Here is a 25,539-nt window from a genome sequence, read left to right on the forward strand (position 1 = left end):
AAACGCGATCTGAAGCGGGGTTGAGAAAAACGACAACAAATAGACAATTTTTTACAATATTTGCAACTGAAAAACATATCAAATTAGGGGGGAGGGGGGAGGGAGGTTTATCGCCTCTAGTGGGAATCGAAGATAATTCATTTGATGAAAACGAATTAGTTCCATGTCTCAAGATGTACAAGCAGTTTTAAAAGGAAAATAATAAGCAAAATAAAGGAAAACGAAAAAGTATCGAGATCTAGGATCAGGATGCAGAATCAAAATTAAGAACTAGTATCCGACACTATAAACCGGATTAATGTGTGGAGTAAAATCAGAATCCAAGGTCAGCCGAAACGTTGGGAAAATTGAAAATATCTGTTTTACTTTCTTCTTGTTCAAATGTAAATTTAAAATAAAATCAAGGATCAGGATCAGAATCCGTCATCTGGATCCAGGTTAAATCCGGTAGAAAAAATCCAAAAAATCAGGAACCGAGAGTAGAATGCGGGATTAGAAGTCAAGATCCAGGATACGTATAAAGATCAGTATAAAGAATCAGATTCATGGTGATAAAATTCGAAATTAGAATCTTGCATTAGGATCCATGAAACAGATTCGGAATCAGATTACAGGATCAGAATTCAGGATCAGAATCCAATATCAGCCTCACGATTCGGGATCAAGGTCCAAGATTCGATCCGGTATAAACATCCAGGGTCCAGAATCCAGGATCATGATCAGAATCTAGAAACAGGATGAGTATCGTGATTAGCATACAGAATTCGAAATCATAACCTAGGGCTAGGTTATCAAATCAACATTAGACACATTCCACCGTGACGTAAAATCGCTTTTCCGGACTTTTCTACACTCTTATCATTCTAGAAGTCAACCAATTTACTTGAAAATGAAAAAAAATGTAGCAAACGGTCGCAAATTGAATTTCCTTCAAAATGAATATAATTTGGTCATTTTGAAATTAAAGTTGTTTTTGTTGTGATTAATTACTTTTGTGACGTGAATTCACGCTAGAATTAATAATTTCGGACTTTAGTACACACATCTTTGATTTCCTGTTGTCTCTGTGGAAATAGAATATCGGTGTCTTCAAATGAGTTGTAAAGAAAATAATTACCCACAATTTGATGTACGTTACTTCTCGATTGAATAACAACGAACGAAGTTATGCTTATTTGAAGTTGTGACGTGAATTCACTCAGTTCAAACAGAACAGGCTGACTGAATTCACGTCACAAATATAAAGTTATACCTGTGGTTATACTGAACCATTCTTTGGAGCCTTCAAATTCATGTTCACTTTCAAAAACGATATTCTGTTGTTCCGACTTTTACAATCATAAATTTTCAGTATCTGCACCTAACTTTTTCCTTATTTTGATTGGCACTTGAATAGCAACATATTGAGGGATCATATGTTAAAATTACTAATGTCTTCATTTAAAGATTCACCGAAAAAAAAAAATTTTTTTCAATCTTTTTGTATTTTTATTTGAAAATAATGAACTTAATAAAAAATCAACTAAATTGTGCTCGATTTGTAAAAATCCAACCATCTGGAGGGTAAAACAGCTTTCAGAGCATATTTTTCATATAAAATTTAACAAAAAATCAAATTTTGTGACGTGAATTCAATCATTCACGCTGTTGTAACTCAGCTAGATTCCAACCGATTTCTATAAATTTTAGAGTTTTAGAATCGTTTTATCATTTTCAAAGAAAATATATTTTTTTTATTTAAAAAAATGTCATATTTTCTCGTAAAATTAAAAAGTTCCCTTTTTTGTGACGTGAATTCATTCATTTGCGACTGTTTTTGTTCGCTTTTCAAACCAACTACATTGGATATAAACAAATTCTTTTTTCTACAAAATGAAGCCGTGTTTCTTGGCTTCAAAACATACTCAAAAAAAAATTCAAAAAAAAAATCCATATATTTAAATTAATGGTTTGTAAAAGTTGGCTAAATAACCACTTTTTCCAACAAAAAAAATTATTTTCAAAATCATCTAAAACATGTGAAAAAAACTTTTTTCTCTTTTTTCCGTTGGTTTTGTGTGATTTGAGTTATCAAAACTATAGACAATTCCGAGATTTTTTGATACGCGAACGGATAAAAATCACTTTTGAACGGTACAAGCGCGTGGAATGTGTCATTAGAGTTCAGCTTGAGGAGCTAGGATCATGATTGAACCCGAGATTATAATGCTTGGTCTGGAATCAGGATCCATAGTCAGAACCAGAACCGTGAATCGTGATCAGGATTAAGATCAGGATCGAAGTTTGAATCAGAATAAGGATCTTTATTAAGATGCTTTTACGGATCAGGATCATGATCTCGTTTCGGATCAAAGTCTGGATTTGCTAAGCAGGGTCGAGCTCAGATTGCAGTACAGGATCAGAATCAGGTTACAGAATAGGAACTGAAACTTGATCTTTTTTTGTATTTTCAAAACCTCGCGCTCATGTTTACAGAACATTTTTAACCTTTATTAGACCTGACCTACTAATTTCGTGAAACTCTAGTTCCAACATTTTTGATCGTGGTTTTGATTAGAGGAAGTCCCTCCTGACAATTTTTCACAGATACCCTTTTTTCACATAAAATTACCATCAAAAATAACCGTGATGCCATAAAAATTAATTTCATTAACACATATTAGGCAACAATTAGATAAAAACAGACCCAGTTTTCCATTACCCCGAACGAATGTCGCGATTGCTTTGAAAGCTTTCTGGTGCCAATTATCCCGTCTGCTTAAAGTACCATTTTCTGTTATTCTGTACCTACTTATTGTAGCCATTTGCTGTGGGGGACCTTCCATGGTAGGTACCTAGTTAGTTAGTTAGTTATTGCTCTTTTGGAGTCAGCTTTTATGCTTCCTACCGACCTGAAGCTGAAAATGGTTGGAGGATGGGTTTAGGATGTGCCTTTTGGCGTTCCTGCTTCTTCCGCGTTGGAACCTGACTGGGACTGCTCAATCTCAAAGGAAAATTGAGCAACGACGTCGCAGCACTTACATATTTTATTTAAATTAGACTCCCCCGGGTGTACATTACTCGCTCGAGAACAGAATCACTCCTTGAATCTTAAAAAAACGTCCAAGAAATTTTTCTTGATTTTTTTTAAATTAAAGTAGAATCATAACGCATATGATACCAGCTAGAAAGTTAAGACCCATTTCTGGAAGAAGGAGCAATCAAACTGGGACGAAGATTGATAGACACACTTCTTGTGTCCTTCGTGCTCAAGAGCGTGACAGCTACACAAACCCAAATGGCCATCAATCCGTCAAATTTCTGTCCCGTCTGAAATCGACCACTCCCGGCTGAAAAAGACTTAATTAACGAAGGAGCGCTTCAGAGAAGAGGGTTGTTGGTTTACAAGGACTACCACAATTTAAAGTAATGAGGTTTTAGAATGAGTTTTTGAGGTAGATTTTCAAAATTATTGTTTTTTTTTTTCATTAAGAAGTATTTTGCTGATAATATCTCTATTAATGAGAACGAATGTTCGCTTTAAAGTTCAAATCAATTGAAAAATTTAAATTATTTTAAAAAACCAACATTTCGTAATTTTCCTGTTAAATTTCGGTTGATATTGTCCGTATTGCAATTGAAAAAACTGCTTAATTTATGATTTCTTTGAACACATTAACCTGGAACTGGCATACATCCGGAGGTCGAAAACTGTAAAAAACCTTGTGGCCCGCGGGCCAAATTGCAATCGAATATTAGAGTCCCCAGAATTCATGCAAACATATTTTTCTTTCGTTGTACAAAAACAGCCCACAAGCGGATACTTGATGCGAAATTTTCATGAAAAAAAATTTTCATTTCACTGTTAGCTTAAAAATAAGACTCTTGGCCGTAAAAACGAGGGGGATTAAATACCCTCCCCCCCTCCCATCAGCGTCTAGAAATGCGATGTATTATATATACTCTACACTCAAATTTCTTGATTCGATTTGATTTCGATCATTGAGTAAGGATATTCAAGAGTAGCAATCTTAACTCAGAGATAATGCCAAAACCTGGAAAACTAATCACAGATTCAGAGTTCTTCTTCAGTTTTTCAAAATGTTCTTCCTTGTTGATAGAAACTTGTTTCTCAACATTAAACTTAAAATGAGATTTATACTTTTTCCAGAGGTTCTGATTCCAAATTATGAAAATCTTAATTGTATTTCTGTTTTATACATCGTATTCTGATTTTTTGTTCAATTTATTTTTTTATTTTGTTCAAATCATTAAAAAATAGAAATAAAAAGCTTTTTTGAAATCGTTCAAATTTGGTTTTGCATTTAATTGATTGTTTTATTTATTTTGTAACTTCTTTATAAGAAACGGCTTTGTAATCTAAACTCAGGAATCGCTTTGGTTCTCTGTATATTTCAGAAATCGTTTAAAAATTCTGAAACAGATCCAAAAATCAAATACTGAATTTAAGGGTAGAATTTAGTTTAAGAATCAATATTCTTTTAATGGGACGTCTGGCGGCACTGCTAAAGCGAGAGTGACCGCTGTTCGAAAGGTGAAAAAAGTTAATTTTTCAAGTGATAAAGTGGAGTTTTCTTCGATATTGAGTGTTATTTCTACGTGTGAAGTGCATGTCCAAAAGGGAAGCATGAATTCCGATGCTTCAGTTTTAGAAGAGAACCGCAATTTTGATTTTAGTGCAATCTTTTCTTCTTCATTCTTTTGGGAATTAGATGACGCGGACATGGCTGCGTTCTCAAACTGGATAAATTTATTTTTGATTCTAGATAGCGCTGTTCTCATTAAAAATGTTTCGAATAGTGTGGGCGCTTCTGAAAGCTCACACTTATGTATTTCAAAACCAGATGGCGCAGCGGTAGGTTTTTGCATAAAAAGCTCATTAGTATGAGATTATTCATCAAAGGTTGAAATTAAAAGAAAGTTTGAAAAATAGTTCTGGGTTGAATAAGATTAATATGGGAAAATGCCATGCAGTGACCCGGATGAAATCAAGGTAACACCTTTCGATAAATTTTATCAAATTACCTAATATCAGCCACAGGTAAGTCCACTAAATTTTTCAAAGTTGAAATCGGGAAGAGAATACAACATTAATTCTAGAAGTCTAAAGAAACAATTCCGACAATCTTAGCAATTTTTGATAACTATTTTCATAATTAAGTGGCAGGTAGAAAGTTTAATGTTTCTTACTTTATCGATGCAAGTTCTAATTCAAGTCCTTAATCAGACAGAAATTATGTAAAAATTGGCTTTCGGTTTTAAAATATGATACCTACATGGCAAATTAGATGAAGGTTATACGTAGGAGAATTCGTTTGATTGAATCAGTTCGTTTTGTAAATTATGTTTCTGGGTACTGGAAGAATTTTTCTATCAAAATGGTGAGTGATCATTTAATTAATAATTTAAGCATTGGATCTTTCCTAATTTTTATGTGATTAAATGTGCGACATGATATTGTACATTGAATGAAGCCATTGAGTAATGATTATACATCACAACCTTTTCATCTGTTAAAAGAAATTGTCAAAGACTTTGATTGAATTCTTTTTTCAGATCTTACAATGTTGTATCCGCTCTTTAGGATCAAATGTTAGTTGAACTTATTGGACCTATCAATTTATTTTTAACTGGATCAATGAATGCCGGTGAGGATTTTCAAACAAACTGCCTTTCTTTCTAATTTTCATCCAAAAGGAACTAAATCTTGGTCAAAATGTTAAACATAATTTATTTTGAAATCAGATCGGCGTAAGCAACTTGATCAGAAGATTTATGAGTTTTATTTTGTTTTTATGGCATTACCAAACAACAATTAACGTATTCGTTTTTGCAGAGGCTGAGCCCATTGGAACACCACATCGTTTCATATATTGAACGTGTTGTCATTATTTGCGTTAATTTTGAATAGGATTTTATTTGTTACATTTGTTTTATTTGATATAATTTTAAATTTCAATTATTTTTCTTTTTTTTATTTTTTTTTTTATTTTTTTATTTATTGAATCGTTTATAATTTTATTAATTTTTTTATTTATTTATTAATTTATTTAAGTATTTTAATTTAATAATTTATTTAACTTTTTATGTGTTTATCCATTTATTTATTCATTAATTTTTAATTTTTTTTAAATCATATATTTATTTATTTAGGGATAAAAAAAAAGAAAAATTATTTATAGGTATATTTATTCCTATTACCTATTGTATTTTTTGTCGTAGGCATAATTGGTTGCTTCTTGCATACTCCATTTCAACATTTGCAGGATAGTATTAATTATATTACATTACATGCTTCGAATGCTTGAAATGAAGAAAGAAAAAGTTTTATTTTTGCTCCACAGCGTAGGTGACCATTATAAATTAGCTTAAAGCATTTGCCTGTCTACCTCGTTAATTATCAATCATCGGAATAGTGCGAGCAAAATATTAAATTCAGATAAAAATGTATCTCTCAAAATAAAACGCTAATAAGTTTTTTTCAGCCAACATGTAACAACACCAAATATTGATTCAAACCGTAGGATGCCCTGTGATTAGTTATATTTTCATCACCTATTTGCCTGCAGAAGACCGATAAAAATGTGTTTCCCACAGCTTCGTGCGTGTTCGTCCGTGATCATCATAGCCATATTGACCGCAACTTTTAATATCATTAGTCTTTTGTTTATAAATTTTTACTAGGAAGTTACTTTTTTTTAATACAACTCTCTTCAAAACACTAGTCTTAAATTAAATACTCGTTTGTTTCTCATAAGGCTTAAATCTGTACTACAGTTTATTATGAAAGTTAATGAATTTGATTATTTTCCAGCGCTTGTTTCTTGATTAATGCATATTTTATCTGTTCAACATTATAATATCCGTAGTAGTAGTCTTATTGCTTATATAATTTCTTTAGTTAACTTTTTATAATTCGGGGTATCGAGGGAGCCATCCGGGATTCCGATTGAAGGGATTCTTGAGAAGAGCATTCACCAGCAAAGGATCGTGGATTGAGGGCAGGTCCGTTCCTCCACCTAGTTGAGCGCTTGGACATGAAAAATAGATATTATTTTTCACGTACAAAAATGGATATACAACTAACGAAATAATTATTGTAATTTGTTTTCTTTTCTCAGGAAACTTTTTGGACTTGAAAGAAATTTGAAAATAGTTGATCAACCATTTACTTCTTAATTTACTATCTTTACTTTAAGGTTTGCGCAAAAATGTTCACAGATTCATCGAATGGATTACTGTTGAAAGCAATCAATTTTCATCGTTTTCACTGATTTACCTCAACATGTATTTTGAAGCTGTTCAACGTAAATGTTTTGTTAATAACTATCTATCTTATAGGTTACCGGTCGGCATCTTTGATAAATTTTAATAGCATTTATCTTGGTTTTGTTTAATTTAATTAATTATCATGTTTACTAACAGCATCATGAAATTCGCAATAACGACTGATTTTTCATAAATTCTATAGGTTGATGTTCTTCGTTCCGGAAATGGTATTTTAGTTTTTTAGTTTTTTTTTTTTTTTTTTAATCATCTAGCTCATTGCAATTTTTTTATCCAAGGTGGAAACATAAATTACATATGAACGTAGATGCAATAAATTCATACATATAGTTTTTTTTATATATTTAATTATATTGTATCATACTATATCGCATTTTATTGTATGGTATTAGATCATATTGCCTTATATTTTATTATACTATATAACTTTATATTACATACTATATAACCCATTTACTATATTGTTGTATAACATATTATATATTATTATATTTTATTTATATCATATTATATTCAAACAACAAGGGCAGGGGCATCTGGGTATCCTCGTTTTACAAGAAGAGCGGGTTACCGTGTATGCTAGTACCGTTTCGAATACTGGACGTTCCTCAATTTATGTCAAGGGAATTTGGCATGGTTGAGAAAAAGATAGTGTTTGATTACTTTTTGTAAAATAAGGACGCACTCTTTTTTCGGAAGCCTTGGCGGCGGGATTATAATTTGCATGCTATCTTGATTAGACAACAACGTGGTTATAGCTTCTCGAGACTTTTCCCCTTTTTCACCCTGGATACCGTAAGTGACTCTGCTTACGATTCTATTCCCTTAGAAGTCTCATTGAGGAGTTATTATTGTGTTGCGTGGTAACCAAGATGGACGTGTGGGTTATTTTTTTTGCCACAACCGCGGCGCTGCCGTAAACCCAAGGTGGATACAATACATACATACATACAGAATCAATATTCTTTTAATGGGTTGATTTTCGGCTTTCAGTTTCAAGTTTTTTAGTAAAAACGACTTTATTTTTATATATCCAACGTTTCAATCCTTATATAATCTTCATCAGGGACTAAAATTTATTTAAAAATTAGGTTTACGTCGTTTACTGCTGTCGGTTTCTGTTTCAAACTATTGTAATTTTTAACTGTAAGTCACACATAAAATTATAATATACACAAAAACCCAATCCATTTTACAATAGTTTGAAACAGAAACCGACAGCAGTAAACGATACGCCCGTATTAAACCGGATAAAAAACGACAAATTTTTCGGTAAGAATCACTTGGATTCAACAGATGTAAACTTACCCAAGTAACCAAAAGTCGCATAGATACTTAATCCTGTGCATTAAAAGTTCACATTTGGCTGAATAAAAGGTACTCGAGAGAAATGAACATAAGTGCTTGATTTGGACTTCTGAACGAACATAAAAAGTCTAAACAAGTAGCATAGAACATTTTTGTGCGTTCCAAGTAACTTTAAAATTCCAGAATTTAATTTGGCTAATCGTGCTTCGTTACGAACTTCTTACGAATTTTTCGGTTCAATACAGAACTTCTTACGAACTTTTTGGTTCCATGCAGAACTTGTTACGAACTTTTTGGGTCCATTAGGAACTTCTAAAGAACTTCAATGCAAACGTTAGCGTTAAGATTTTTCACAAGAGTGAATAATAGAATATCAGAATATCGAATATTCGAACAACGAATTAAACCCACAAACAAATCAACTGTTTTAATCGAAATGAAAAAATGACATAAATGTTATATGTATTTCACATTGTTTTTCAATTATAACAAGATTTATATCTAACAATCCGGAACAACAAAACACATCTTTACGTTTACAATCCGATTTCCCTTTCTGCACCTAGAGCAACGCAATTACGGGCTTGTATCGACGGTAGCTTCTCGCATTTATTAGCATTTTTTTCTTCATTAGGATAAGCTGGGTTCGAAATTTCTCTATCCCTTTTCTATAGTTGTCCGCACAGGTCCGCAAATTTTCATTGTCGTGATTGGGGAAACCCTTGATGAACAATGAAGCGCTTTCCATTTTTGAAACTAAAATAAGAAACAGATAGAAAAAAAATTATTAACAATAAATAGTTTTAAACATAAAAACACTCACGTTCAATTTCAATCCCTCCTAGCTTGTTTTGAAAAAAGTTGATACATCCGTTTGTGAATAGATACGAATGTTTACATTTTTCAATATCGCCTGCTTTGAAAAGTCGATAATTCCAAGTTTATTTCATATTGATGTTTAAACAAACAGCAATCTAAGCATTGGCCATGGTACAGAGGTAGCGTGTTCAGTTCTCACCTCGTTGGTTCAGGTTCAAATCTTCAAGCATGCAAATTTTTCAAGTAAGTATAAAACTCATTCACAGTTAAAGCAACATCAAACTAACATAAATAGGTATAAAATCAAAAGCAAAAAAAAGCATATTTTTTTTAATTACCTTTTTTTCGAGGTCTCATGTGGAGGCTGAATAGCCTTCTACTCAGCTCAACTATGGACTTTGAAAGCATCGATAAGAACTTAAATTTAAGGCTGAGTAGAAGGCTATTCATTCGTTAAACAAAGCTGAGTAAGCTTCTAAGAGCCTGTTTTGTGGAACTTTTGGTTACTTGGGTAATTTTGTATTAAATTTTATTCCCTGATGAAGATCCTTTAAGGATCGAAACGTTGGATATGTAAAAATAAAGTCGTTTTTGTTTTTACTAAAAAAAAAACTTGAAACTGTAAGCCGAGAATCAACCCACTAAAAGTGAATTAAACAGTCGCCCCAAAAAGAGAATTAATATTCGAAATTCAGATTCAGCTCGTAAATGAGTTTAACAATCAAGATCAAACTAGCGAGGTGACTGTTTTGTTGAGGAATTCAAATTGCAAGAGATCGCATACATATTTATAATTTTCATTGTTAGTTTACATAATTTCAAAATCTATTTTTTTTAAATAATCAACGGGATTTCAAATATGGAAATGATTTTCAATGAAAAATATTTTCTGTAATCTTCCTAAAAATAAATTGAAGGAAATTCCATATTTTTTGTGTATTGTTTAACATACAGTTTTTTCTAAAGCCAAAATTCAAACTATAACCTAAAATTTGGAATGAGTTTGCAAAAATCAGGTTGGAACCGCAAAATTTTAATCTACTACTTTTATTTACTTTCAGTTATTTATTTTTAAGGCTTTCCTTGAGAAAAAATCTATTTTTAAATCAAATAAGCTAAACTCACCAGATTTTTGAGAAATTTCTAAGATTTCAAGTTTCTTATTTCGTTACAAAAGAAGTCCTTACATCAATATAGCTTACCATTTTAAAGATTTAAGGATGTTTTTTCAAAAGTTTCTATTAAATACAAAAAACTGATAATGTAATAAAAAATTGAAAATGAATAATCAAATATGTAGATATGCGTTGTTTGAGCAAAAATATCATTGTAAAAATTGGTCAAAGTTTCTGCTTTTTTACCTTCACTAAATCAACTAGGAAGAGGACCATAGGAAATCGGAAAATAGCAATTTGAATTGATACCAACTGACTTGAAATTGCATGAAACGTCGAGGTCTGGTGTAGCTCGAAAAAAGTTATTTGGCCAAAAATCGACTATCTGGTCAATCCGAACGTTTTATGGAAAACCAACGAAATCCTAATAAGTTGATTTTTAAAAAAAAATCTTTTTAGATGTCACTAGATTTCGAAGTTTTATGCATTTTCAGGTAATTTGGCATCAAAATTTAATTTTTTTGTGGATAAAAAAATTTAATCTAAATCATGTCCGATTGAACTGAAATTTGAATCAGTATAAAAAATGTATTGTATTTGATAGGATTTCAACATACGACATTGCCCATTTGGCCCTAATCTACATAAATTTACATACAAATTTTTAAATACAATACAATAAATTTATAAATTATTTTACATACTTCATCCAAAATTAATGATTTTGACACTTACTTAACTCTGATTCTGCGTGTCTCAATTCATGTAAACAAAAATTGAACATTTTCCATTTTTTTAGGTAAAGTTTATTATTTTGTTAAAAAATCGTAAAACATGCTCTGTTTTATTTTGCCTTCTTTGGAAAAACTGTTGATAAGATAAGGAAATAACTATTCGAAAAACAAACAAATTAACAAATATTTCATCTAGAGATTGAAAATTAATGAATTGACTGACAAGAAATGACTCCTTTTTTATTAAACTTCAAAAAACCATGAACATCACTATCAAAAAAAAATTGTTTTTCTAGTAAAATTTCAAATGATTTAGGATAAGGAGTGTATTCGAAAAAATACAACACTTTATTTTGTGAATAACTTTTGAATCCATAGATTTAAATTGATGAAATTTTCAGCTAAGCTACCTTGTACCGTAATGTTTATATGTGCAAATTTTTATGATGTTCTATCAAGTGGTTTTCGAGATAGCTTCCAATGAAAAAATTTTTTGACTTTAATATTTGGGCAACACATGCCCCATCTAATGCATACTTTTAACCACCCTTTTTTAAATCAATGTTGTTTTTGATTTCGTTTTCTTTTTTCTAAAGCTTGGCCTTCAAAATAACTCAAAATGTTGAATTTGGTCTAAGTTATAAAAAATGTAGCTGATTGTTCAACAGATCCAACTTAAACTCGGTTTATACTTTGTGGGAGCTATTGAAGTGCTTTGCAGATAAAAAAATCGCTTTGGAGGCAGTCTTTTTTTTTTGTATTTTAAGCTACTCATTTTGTCAATCGTCATAAAACACTGAGTGATTTGCAGTTTCCACAGATCGTTAGTGTCCCAAGTACTAGACACTAAATATCTCAATTTTTTCTCCTAAATCATCTCCGGGAAATACAGGCGACACTTTTCAACGAAAAGTTTCTGGTTGGAAACCTGCCAGATGACCGCAAAAGAGTTCGTTTGGCTGTCCATTACGAAATTTTTCAAAATATCTCCTCACTAGCAGTCCAAATATTTTGCTCACGATTTGACCACCGTATTTTGTATAATTTACCGGCTTTTCTACCTTGTCGAAATGAAGAAGGGCCTTTTTATTATTTAAATAGACGAACCAGTCAGATAATTTTATATTTTTTATAACTTCCTTCATTGATATTTTTGGATTGAGGGCTTCTTGAATGATTAACCATGTGAATTTTGATCAAATAGTTGACTTCCAGCTGTTTTGAGGCTCCCAATGGGACATTCCTGTATTTTCTTCGATCCTGCCCAAAACAGTTTTTCAATGAGCTTCAGTATTGGACGCTATTTCAAAATCCACTTGCCAGATTGACACCAAATTTTGTACACGTACACATTACATTGTTAGGGAGTTTCACTGAATATTTAATCAATTTTCATCAATGCATTCAAAAGTTATTCACAAAACAAAGTGTTGCTTTTTTTCGAATACACTCTTTATATGTATGAACCATAATCAAAGATCTCAGGAAAGTGATTTTCAAATCACGACCGATGAAAGGGTTTGTGTATTAAAATCAATCTTTGTTTTTACAACATTTTGCGTGATGATACCTTTCTTCTCCTTTTAAAATCTGTTTATGACGTAGCTCGGTTTATTTGACGGTCCTTAATGAAAATGTAGGTATGAAATCAAGGCTATTTAAAAAAAACAAACGATGAATGTGGATCATAGTTAGAGCAAATAAAAGGGATTTTGCCATGTAAAATTGCCATAGAAGAGATTTAACTAAATATTCTGAAATTGATTGGGCTTGAGCCTTTCGGGAGGCCAAGAAATGATTACAGCCCCAAAGGTTTTAATTTCGTAGCTCTTGTTGGACCACCTGAATGTGTAATAATTTTTTACTCTCTGTTTTTTTAGTTTTTAGTGTTTTACTTAAGTGTCTATTGATTTTTGTTCATGTTGATTCTGGATAAGAAAGTGATTTTAGTGGTGCGGCTCTATGACGTATAATATCTCGCCAAAGACGAAAATCTTGAAACGCACAAGAGATTCGATTAACCATGTACCCTAAACCAAAATCCATTATCCGAAACTGGTCGTTCGTAGGTTGAGGTTGAGGTTTTGGAGCTTCTGCCTCCGACACGTTATTGATTGTTTTGCCACTTCCGGGACGGGGACTTTACTTGGCAAACCAGCCACTATGCCACCTCAATTTAGTTGTGTTTCTGTTATTAAAGTTTACCTGGTTCAAATTCTCGATCCTTACAGGTGAGTTATTTCAAAACGATGGAATAATTTATCGCGAAAGCTCCGATGCATTCTGCTAACAGAAGTTACTAAGTGAGGATGATTTTATGCAATGCCACACTTTGCGCTCTATCAAGCGATGGGCAGCTGTCAGCTGCTGGTCCTGAAATGTGTTGTGCTCCCACTAACATATGGTCAGTCAGAAACCATCCAACAGCAGTGACATCCGGCTTAGGGTGGTGCCATCATGATTTTGTGAATTTGAAATAAATTTAAGAGAGACTTTGTCGTTTCGTGATCCAATTTTTTCAAATTTTCAGCGTAAAATTTAAAATTATCACAAAATTGTCAGGAATATTTCAGATACTCTACCGAGTATATTGGTCAATATCATCAACTTTGATGTGGTTTCCTGTCGTCGGCGTCGTCGCAGGGAAAAGGGGAGCGAAATGGTTTGGTTTTTAATCTTTGCTGACGTGTTGCTGTCAGTGGCGTCATTAATATTGCAAACTAGCAAAATGAATGGGTCCCGCTAATTTCGATCAACATTGTTATGATTTTCGCATACCGTTTCGTCAATCGGTTGCCCGTGGGAAGAAAAATGAGTTCAGAAGGGTTTTGTCACGTTATGGGAAGGCGGGTTTTTTTCTTTTTATTTTTCATCCACATGTACCACGCTTGAATTATTTTTATTAACCGGTGCAAAAAAAGATCTATTCAAAATCTAAACAAGTTTCAATTCTTTCCACCAGATTTATTTCATGAATTTTGAATTGTCCTTTTCCATTCTCATATGACATGCTTTCGATTTGTTCAATAATTTCCTTTGCGCATCCTATTTTCAACATGGTGTTCACATTTGACCTCTGTTGTTCTTTGTAGAAGCAAATGTGGAGGTACTAGATCCAGATGCAGCAGATAGCACATTACCAAACGAACCGTGAATTCCATTTCCTCTGCGGATGCAGAAGCTGCCATTGACAATGAGCAGAAAGCTCGGGTGTAGTGATATATGTCCTTCTTCCACTTTGCTGATGAAATTGTCTGCAGAAAGCATATGGATGATTTTAGGAAGACAGTTATTTTCAATTCATTAAAAATACAGCCATGATAAATTTTAATGTGTGGAAATTTAGAAGGAACATCTTGTCATTTGATACTCTTAAACTAAAATTTAGTGCCAGTCATGTATCGAGTCTGTATATGGTGGCTCCAGAGAGTAAAAAACTATTACACATTCAGGTGGTCTAACAAGGGCTTTGCTTCGGAATTAAAACTTTGGGGCCTGAAATCGTTTCTGGCCTCCCAAAAGGCTCTAGGCCATTCAATTTCAGAATAGTGCAGTTATCTTTTGAGGCATTTTTACATCATTTGTTGTAGCTTAATTGCAAAATTCCTTTTATTCGCTCTAAATATAATACACATGCATCGATTTTTTTTTAAATAATCTTAATCCATACATTTCCATTTAGGACCAAATAATAAAACGAGCTATGCAAAAAAAGATATTAAGAGTAGAGGTATCATTACACAAAATTTTGTAAAAATAATGATCGATTTTAATACACAAACCCTTTCATCGTTCGTTTCTGCAAATTTTCTTTCCTGAGATATCTGATTGTTTTACTAAAATCCACGATTGGGGAATTCCTTAAGAAAATGATTAGTAAATTTTTGATAATAATTTTCCAAAACAACTCCGGAAGCTTATTTGATGAAGTGATCTGTTGCTTTACCAGAACATCTATAAGTTAATAAGGAGGACTCATTTCTTTTTCAAGCATTCTGTGAAGTATTCGTCATATTTCAAAAAATCGTCTCATAAAATCTATTTGTGTAAATTTTCTAGCCCTTCCGCATATTTTCCATGACTTTTCCTTTATTTTCCTGTAATTTATCTAAAATAGGCAATGATTCGGTCGTTTTCCATCAAAACCCCCTTGAGCTCAATTTTTCATCGATCCATTTGATGTTGACGTAATTATCTCAATAGCAATAAATTGTTTTTAAGGGGTCGTCCTCGAATAAAAAAAACATGTTATTAATTAGATGGCAAGTGTAGTGGCTTGAATATTAAAAAGGGTTCATTGTGCATATATGGGTAATATTAAAGATACGAATGTTACAATTGTGCCAATTGTCATAAAATTCCTGATATATGTGTTGTGATTCTATAAAAAAAATAACATATCAATGATAATCGAAAGAATTTCATTAGATATGTCGTGAAAAACTTCGAAGCAAATAATCAATAATCAAAAGCGAATTGTAACTTATTTGTTAAATCATCTGTTCTTTAAAAGCCTTCATAAAAAGACCTCTTAATAATAAAAATATAAAAAAATACATTATGATGTTAAATAAAACTCATATGACAATATAAAGAATTACATCGTAAAAAAGTTTATTCGGATGAATACGAATGATAATTTATGAATTTGGCGCTTAAACCAACTTGCTAACAAAAGTCTACATAAAGATGAATAGAAGAATTCAACCTCAGCCAAGTCCGTGCAAACGGGAGGGGGGGGGGATTTAGAGGTTAAACACCCCCCCCCCATGAAGATTTTTTCCAAGGAAAATTTTCACCGTAGTAAAGGAAAATTACTTGATCTCAAATGTATTTGAAAATAAGTATTAACAAGCAAGTCAGGAATTTAGTCTTAAATCACCCATGGCTTGAGACATTTCGATCTACGACACTATGCAATGTCGATCGTAAATAAATATTCGATGTTTACGAATTGAAACTAACTTTGATTCTTAATTCATAAATCTTCTGCATAGGAACTCAAAACTTGGCATACAAAAACCCTACCTCTTCAGAATGGGTTTTTATTAAGAAGTGTAACTAAATAAGAACCGAGTTTGAGGCGAACCATTATTTTTATTTAAAAAAAATGGTTGATTTCATTACATATGTTATGCTGATATGAAATATTCTTCAAGAAAAAAATTTCAGACTAAATTTTATTTCGTGTTTTTGTTCCTCTAAATGCTCAACACAACACATAATTTACATGAGGCCACAAAATTGACTTTTTTCTTAGGTGTAATGAATTCTAAAGGTAATTTTGACTAATTTGGGAGCCTGATTCTAAATATGCAATATTTCTATAAGCTTTTGTTCTTGAAATGACTTTTAAAAGTAAGCAAAAAGTATTTGAGAAATTTCTGCACATTTTTTACAAAAACTTTAATTAAAAACATATCATTTGAAAATAAAAGTTTAAAATGTATTATCAACTATCCTCAAGACCTCAAGTAATTTTGAGTATTGCGAAAAAAGATATGGAAGTTTATTGTTTTTTTTTACCTTTTTTCATTTTCAAATATTAAATAAGATTCCAACGAAACTAAATATTGGATATTTTTCGGCATACGTGTAATATTTTTGCAGGTTTCAACAAATATGATAATTGAAATCAAGTTTTTTTTTTACACTTTCTGCAGTTTTGTCAAAAATACTTGTAATGATATCTTTCCATTTTTTTAAAATGTTGAATTTTTTTTTAAGATCATGCTTCATTTTCATCATAATATTATTCCTTAATTGGATGAAGTAAGATAAACAGAATCAGAATCAGATCTTTTCATATATGTAGGTTTGTTAGCTAAACAGTTATCAATGTTTTATTTTACTTAAAACGGATGCATTTTAAATCTCCTTATCATCAAAACTAAAAGTGTTCGACCAAATTTGATAAGAAAAAATCGAGCTCAGAACGCTAAAATCTACCAAATCAATCATTAAAAAAAGGGCAAAATACTGTTGCCTTGAGTCATGAATTAAGTTATGTAAAAGCTTATGGTGAAACGTGTTTGTTAAAAAAATCTTCTTAAATATTTAAAAACACTTTTTTTCATCTTTTGTTTAGATTTTCAAATAAATTTACCGAGTCTAAAGTACAGTTATTTTTGTATGTTTTAATTCACTTGCCGAATTTTGTAGTCAAAGATATCAAATTTAAGAAATAATTTTAACAAATTTGTTTTTGTGTTTTATGAATCGATCATGAATTATAAATTAATCTCAAACGTTTGAAAAATGATTGAAAACATCCTTGCCAGTATAATTGAATATGCAGTTATAATTTGAAACTTCAGAAGTGAACTTTTGACGCCGTTTATTTTGATAACTGGAGGAATTTTTTTTATAAAAAATGTTTTATCCCTGACTTCTATCACTGGCACTTTTCAATAAATAATAAATATATTCTTTTTTCTGTCAAATTAAATTAAGCCATCAATCATTGAACAAATTCTCCAAAATTCAAAATTGATTTTTTTCTGTTATCGAAAATTCACATTTTAAATCGTGATTAAATATTTCTTTTGTTCAAATTCAAAATACTACAGCGGAATTTTTCTATGAACCCTTCAGTTGAAAATGAAGAAATGAATTTAAATTAAGATTAATGAAAATTTACAATTATAATCATTTTCATAACAACTAATCATGGTAATTTTTTATTTTTTTTTCCCTTTTTTATAGGAATTTAACCCATTAAGGTCATTCTTCCTCGCTTAGTTAGTTTTTTATCTAATTGGACATTTATTTGAGAATTCAGATTTGTTAAAAACTCTGTGTTTTGGTAACGATTGTTTTAAATTTGCCTGGAAATTCTTTTGAAACAAATTTCTAGTTCGGAATGAAGTACATCGTTTTGAAATTAATTATCAATGACTTACCAAAAATTTTAAACTTTAATTATGATATGATTTAAACATTTTGTTTTTTTACCAATATTTTTTTGTTTGTGTGGTAATCATGCGTGCGAAACGGTGTTAGAAATTCCTTTTTTTTATTGCTTATTTTTTATATTGTTATTATTTTTAGCTAAATTTGAAATTCGAAAACCCCTCCCATGAACAGGCCCTTTACACGGGCCTGACCTCAGCTTCTGGCTCCACAAAAATAAAAAAAAAAATCTGCTATCTGATTTTATTATAATCTCCTGGAATTTAGTTCATTTCTGTTTGAAAAAAATCCGAAAATATGTAGGACAATCTATTGTCGTTTATAGTTTTGCGATTTTTTCAAATAGAAAAAAACTAAATTCCAAGAAATTAGAATAAAATTAAATAGAAGATTTTTTTTTTATTTATGAGGAGCCAAAAACTGAGGCTGAATTCATTAATTCATCTTTACGCAAATACAGACTTTTGTTTGTAAGTGGCTCCAGAGAGTTGGACATTTAAATGGATTCGTTTGTTGAACAAACATTTTCCTTTTTTCATTTAATTATTTAAAATAATGATTGATAACCATAAATAGCTCTTCACACGATGATACAAAAAACATACTTTGTTCAGCAAAGTTGAAGTGCACGAAAATTAAGATCTTTTGATGGCATTGGTATAAAAAAAATTTACGCAAGGCACACATTTTGGTCAGTTGAATAAAAAAAATTTGACAAAAAACTTTTTCTAGATAATAGCTATCTGATTTTAAGTTTTGATACAAATTCATTTTTCATTTTTTTTTTTTAAATTGAAGTCTTTAACCCAAACCAAATTTAAAAAACTATAAAATATATACATTTTGTGATAATTATAGGACCCAGATTTTTTTAAATGATATTTATAAAAAGTGAACCTTTTGCAAAGATCGCGTTTGAGGAACTTCTAAACACATTTTTTACATACAAAATATTGTTCTTCACATCCAAATCCACCATTTGGAGGGTGAGCCGACAGATTTCCAGACATTATGCAAATTTGGGACACCCTACTCTACATTCAAAATTTTAAATTCTTATTAAAATTTGGATGATTTTGTAAAGTTATGGGATTGACTGAATTTGCTATATTTGTATAATTTACGAAGTTATGGAAATAAATCCGAGCAAAATCCGAACATTTTTTTCTAATATCCGGGAATTCGGGATGGATCGGACTTGTCTAAAAAATGTCATTGCAAAACCTAGCAAGGCTTTATATATCCAGAAAATTATGGAATGCTTTATCATAATTGAGTCGATTTCGGAAACAAATTTGACTTCTTAGTTTTTTTTTTTAAATTCTGAACAACAATTAAGATTTAGAAACATTATTTAAATAATGAAAATTATGGTGGACTGTGGTGTTTTATTTGGATATTAATTTTTACGACATTATCGATGAATTTTATGTTCTCTTAGTGAAAACATTTCAAAATTTTGAAAATTATTGATGAATATAAGAAGACTAGCAAAAAACTATAGATGTTAAAAATATTGAAATTCGAAAACAGATCCAAAATTTAAACTTGAATTCAGGATCGAAACTCAGATTAAGTATAAAAATTTAAATTTTATATTCAGATTGACTCGTTATGAGATATGCAATCAAAATCAAAATATCCAGATGATTATTTCGTTGAGGAATTCAAATAGCAAGAAATACCAGATATATAATTTTGATTGTAAATTCAATTTCAAATTTTCAACCCAAGTCAGTTTATATACACAACACAGCTGAAAAATACTAAAATTAAGAGAATTCTTATTTTAAATTGTTGTTTTATAAAATCACCTGATTTTTATTTTTAAAAATTCATCTACGGGATTTTATTTGTTGAATTGATTTCTAGAACATTACTGATAAAGAAACATGAAATCTCCATGTTACGAAATTTGCAGGGAATGTCATACTTCCTCTATGAATTGCTGAACTTAATAAATTCTCAATAAATTCGACCCGCTCATTTTCACCATCTTTCATTTCATTTAACGTTCTATCCATCTATAAAATTTCACAATCATAGATATCCCTACTAAAAAAAGACATAACTTTTCACCGAAAAGGCCGATAAATTAAAGTAACAAACATAAATTACGGTGATTAATCTCTTCATAAAATTAATAAATATCGCAGTGTTTCTTTTTTTTTTTTTCAAAAGTCAAATTCCAAACAGAAATCTTAAGCTTTAATCAAGTTGGAACCGCAAAAGTTTCAGCTCTTACTTTTTCTTTTTGAAAATGAATTTATTTTCATAGATAGTTGAAATGTTTGAAGTTTTTAAAGCATTTTGTTCATAAGTTTGATACATTTAGCTATTTTATATGGGCATAAAAAGTTTTTTTTCTTAAAAGAAATTGAAGGATTTCTAAAACAAACTTTCTCTTGCTCAAATCAAAAGCCTTAATGTACCAGACTCTTGATCAAATTCATATCCTATTACCATCGATGAAATTTGTTGCCATTTTTAGTTGCTTATTGCTTCTTACACAAACTTTTCTAGGACGAAGTTTTTCAAATAACTATATAGTAGGAAAAACTTTTTATGTAAAAGAATTTGAAAATGAATAATGATATAAGTACCAAGAATATTTTTTTAAATTTTTTTATAATTCACGCATTGTTAAGGCAAAAATATCATAGAAAAAAATAGTCACCATAAACCCCCCCTCTTCCCTCTTCCTGCGGCCCTGAAAAGCTATAATACATTTTCATGGTAATATTTTATTGAAGATTACATTCTTGATGAACTTGTTTATTAATTTTGAAAAATCATACTTTTTATAGGAATTTCAGCTCAGTTTGGTACAAAAATAGGGACAGTACGATCAAAGATGGACATTTTGATAATCCATATATTTACAAATCTTCAATAACGGCGAAACCTATGTTGATAATTCTCATTGATACTTTCAGATAAGATCATAAGCTATAAATAAATTTTCTGAAAGATATAAACCTCCCGTCCATTTAGGAGAAACACATGATTATTTAGAAGCCTCAAGAGAACAAAGTTGTTTTTTTTAATTTGGGGAGCTTTGGATGTATTCCTGTATCCATCCTTATACATATTGAGACTTTGAAACTTTTGTTGCTGATTGCAAGTGGCTCCAGAGAGTTGGTTTTAATGGATTCATTTGAAAAACAAAGCATTCTTCATTTTTCTATTTGCAATTATTTTGAATAATTCCAAAAAAAACATTTAAAATGAGAAAACTCATCGAAGCAAAAACTATAAGCTGGAACAAATATCAATTCCTTCTTTTGTCACCCCCCCCCCCCCCCTTCGGAATTTCCAAAAACCCCGAAGGGGGAAATAAATAAAGTTTGAAGTATTTCATGTAAATTTCTAAAAAAAATCAAATGTCCGAATGATTATAAGACCAAAAAACTAATTTTGGAAGATGGAAGTTATTTCAACTTTTGAATTCTTGATTTCATTGAATTTTTCGATAAAAAAAATTACTGATTTGTAAGTTTTATGCAATGATATAGAATACAATTTTGTTGCATATATGCTTTCGTGAAATTTATTCCAATTCATTGGTTTTTCGCATTATTTTTTATAAGATAAACAATCTGTAGTAAATTTTTTATTTGTGCCTCCAAAACAAATTTGTTTGAACAAGCTTAAAAAAAAATATATGAGAGATTTTTTGAAAGTCCAAAATACGATTTCTTCAAAATTGTAATCTTTCAATGAATTTTGATATTTATTTTAAAATTTTTTTACTTGATTTTCGTTGAGTAATATCTGGATTTTGAATAAATTTGCACGGATATTGCCCGGATTTTTGGTCGTTAATTTTGAAATCAAATGCCGGGATTGTGCCAGGATTTTAAATATAATTGCCTGAATTTGTCCGGCCCGAATATGTGCGGAACAAAATTGTGGCAACCCTAAATTAAACATTTAAATAACAGTGGTTTCATTTTAATTCATGAGTTTAAGAATATCATGGATTAAATAAAGTAATCTTTTTCAAGGTGTGCGAACATAAAAAGTATTTTCATCCCCATTTTTCTTATTATTTTTTTACACAAAGCTATGCAATTAAATTAAAAAATCAAACAATTGAAAATTTAATTTCAATAATGTTAATTGTTCAGGCATTTACAATGTTTTGAAATAAACGAAATCATTGTTGGGAAGTTAGAAATGAGAAAAAAATTATTTATTAATCAACAAAATATTTTCATGTTAAAAATTAGATATTTTATGACGATTACAGCTCTTTGGCTAAAAAATAAAACCACTTAACGATTGAAAATTTAGATCTTGAGTCAATTTTGCATTAAAGTTGAAAAAATTACTTTAAAACTTTTTTACTTGTTTTTATTTCGAGATAGAGGCATTTTACAAACATGATGGGAGCACGCTAAAACACTTTCTTATTCCACCATTTAATCATATTAAAACGTTCGTAAAAACTTTAATTTGTTTTAATTGTTAAGTTCATTTGAACAAAATATAAAATCCATCCAAGGTTTTGTTTTGGTTTTCTTACTGAAATATTTGCAGAAATATAACATCAAAAGGTATCACAACCTTTCATAATATTTTTTAATTTTTTTGAGTTTGTAAATTCCTTAGATTCTTTTTTTTTGTTCAAAGTATATCACCCTCAAAATGCTTTGATCAGATAAGTTGTCTAGTCAACCATTTCGTCAAACGGCTGTAGGCTTATTTAACCCGATGTGCGCATTTAGGAACATTTTTCCCGAATTCTACTGGCTTAAGCAAATAAAGCGGGTCAACTAATTAAATGACAGTGGAACATATTTGATGCATCTAATTTAAATAAAACTACATGTTCAGCTTTAGGTCGTATTTTTTCTCTGAATTTCACATTTATATTTGACTGTTTGAATTGGATTTTTATCAAGAAACGCTGCGAAGGTCATATCCAAATAAAAGATAACTTTAACCGTGTTGTTTTTTTTTTAATATCTTCATCAATTAATAATCATTTGTTTCGTCACTGTTTCATAAATATGAGTTTTTAAAATAAAATCATATATTCGGGAAAAACTACAAATGGTTTGGCTTCAATGTTTTAAGTAATTCAAAGAGCATTCATAGGATTAGCTGAAAACACAATTTTTCCATGATACAATAAACTGATATTTGTCTACCCTCTGGAGCCACAGAGAAATTTTCTGTTTAAACTCATTGTAAAAAAAAAACTTGGGTTAGAAATCGCAAATTGTGTGGTATTGCTTGACTTTTAAGCTCATCAAACGTTTTCTCATGAATGAACAGAACACATAAACAGAACTTGAAACTTCAAAAAACCTTGCCGTAATTCACGAATTGCGATTCTCTTAACACATTTCTCAATGCATCCTAACACATTGCGGACGAACTAGGAGATATCTCATTTTTCCGCTTCTCGTGAGTGCGTTTCACTGAGTAGCATAACTTAAATGTGATACATTTGATAGAGAAACTTAATTCAACATAATTGTGTACAACACTTTTGATAACTCAAAGATACTAAGTTTGAAGAATTTGGTCCAGCCTTTTCTCAGATAGAGAATGAGGTTTTCGGGCTTCGATTTCTTCAAAGTCCTTAATGTGTTAACAACTGGTAATTGCTCTGTGGCTCCCTAGAGTAGACAAATTTTGATGAATTTAAAACCTTCAAAAAGCCCAAAATTACATCATCTGGTTGAAAATTATCGACTCAAAAACATAAGGAGCATTAAGGTGGAAGAAATTGCATTTGTATTTGTACTTAAATTAAAACTCAACAGAATATTTGATCGTATAATCGTTTTTCCGAATATTTTGGCCGATTAGTTAAAAATGTCAATATTCGGTATTCGGTCGTTGGCCAAATACGACTATTCGGTACATTTCTAATAATTTCCATATCAAAATAAAGAAAATGCAATCTTTTGTGACTAACGATTGACTCACAATTCCAGGAAATCACAATCAAATAAACACTAGTGGCTCCAGAGAGCACAAATGTAAAAGTAAATGAAATCCTAGGCAAATTGCGTCAAAATTCTCAGTTTTGAATTGAAAGCTGATTTCAAAGACAAATTCATCAATATCCAATAAACGCTGACAAGATTAGATCTTTTGTCCCGATGGGATACTAGCTGTCCAATTTCATTTCTCGACCCATTTATAAAAGGATAAAAAGACAACCTCTCCATTTCGCAATATAATTATTGATTCTGCTTTTCACAACCGTCGCTCGCTCGCTATCGATTTGCCGCTCGTTCATTTCGCTGAAAAATGATAATGGCTATAAATACATTACGTGTTACAACAACATCCGATCAGAAACTTTTCAGACCAATCGCTTACTACTTTCTACGTCCTATGGATTCCATTTTTTTATCTCTCATCCGGCTGAGAGTCGAACAGTCTACAACTCGACCACACATATCACAAACCATAATATGTATCAACATGTATGAATATATGTATATTTTTGTCCTGTCTGTCTATTTATCTATCCATTCACTTCCTGTGCTATCCAATGGGCAAACAATCTTCGAACACAGCCCATCGGATAAGACCCAGGAGGCGCGCCGGGTGCTGCTGAGTGACATCAACTTCACCAGCATGGTCCCGGAGCTGTCCCGATCGGCGGACCATCTCTGTCAGCACCAGCAGCAGGACCCCCAGGGAGGACCGGAAGGAGATGGCGTTGGGGACCGGGAGGATCCCGAGGAGAACGCCGAGAACCGATCGCCCAACTACTGCAAGGGCAATCTGCTGCGGACGCCGGAAACTGTCAAAGGGTACGTTGTTGATGATGATGATGACGATGGCGATGATGTTGGTGTTGTTGATTTTATCATCATATGTTGAACGTACTTCTAGCTAGAGTATCATCTATTTCTGGACACTTGGAGTGCCAACTATTGTTAGCCTCTTTTTCTGTTTATTGATTATTATAATTTTATTGGTTTTTAATAAAGGTCCTTCGATCGACATGTGTTTCATTTATTTCTCCTTTAGTTCCCTCATTTTTCCCATACTCATTTTAAAGTAATCGATCAAACTAAGAATGAGCTGATTAAAGAGTTGCTCTTTGATTATTTTTTTTTTTAATATTCTATATTTTTTCTTATACATCAATTTATGATTCTTATAGATAAGTGTAGATGTGGATATTTTAAAGAAGATTTTTTTCCTTTTCATCCAGTGTAACTCAAAAAAGGGATAACCGTCTTTGCAGGATTTGGAGAAATTTAGAAAAAAAAACCTCAAAAAATTTTGCTCAATCCTATCAAAAAAAAAATTTTCTCGAGAAATTCACAAAGAAATATTCATGCATTTTTAAATCCTTCGGAGTATTTTGTCTAAAAGTTACACAAAAT

At 31.1% G+C, this 25,539-nt stretch overlaps 1 protein-coding gene across 1 annotated transcript in view; it reads left to right on the forward strand.

Moving 5' to 3' along the window:
* Positions 1–25,539, forward strand: part of LOC129750160 (uncharacterized) — a 183,309-nt gene that overhangs the window by 111,510 nt on the left and 46,260 nt on the right. Inside the window, exon 4 of the mRNA XM_055745406.1 lies at positions 24,718–24,957. Coding sequence (XP_055601381.1) covers positions 24,718–24,957 — 240 coding nt within the window. The remainder of the gene's footprint in view (positions 1–24,717; positions 24,958–25,539) is intronic.

The sequence above is a fragment of the Uranotaenia lowii genome, chromosome 2 (genome assembly GCF_029784155.1).
Source record: "Uranotaenia lowii strain MFRU-FL chromosome 2, ASM2978415v1, whole genome shotgun sequence".
Classification (NCBI taxonomy): Eukaryota; Metazoa; Arthropoda; class Insecta; order Diptera; family Culicidae; genus Uranotaenia; species Uranotaenia lowii.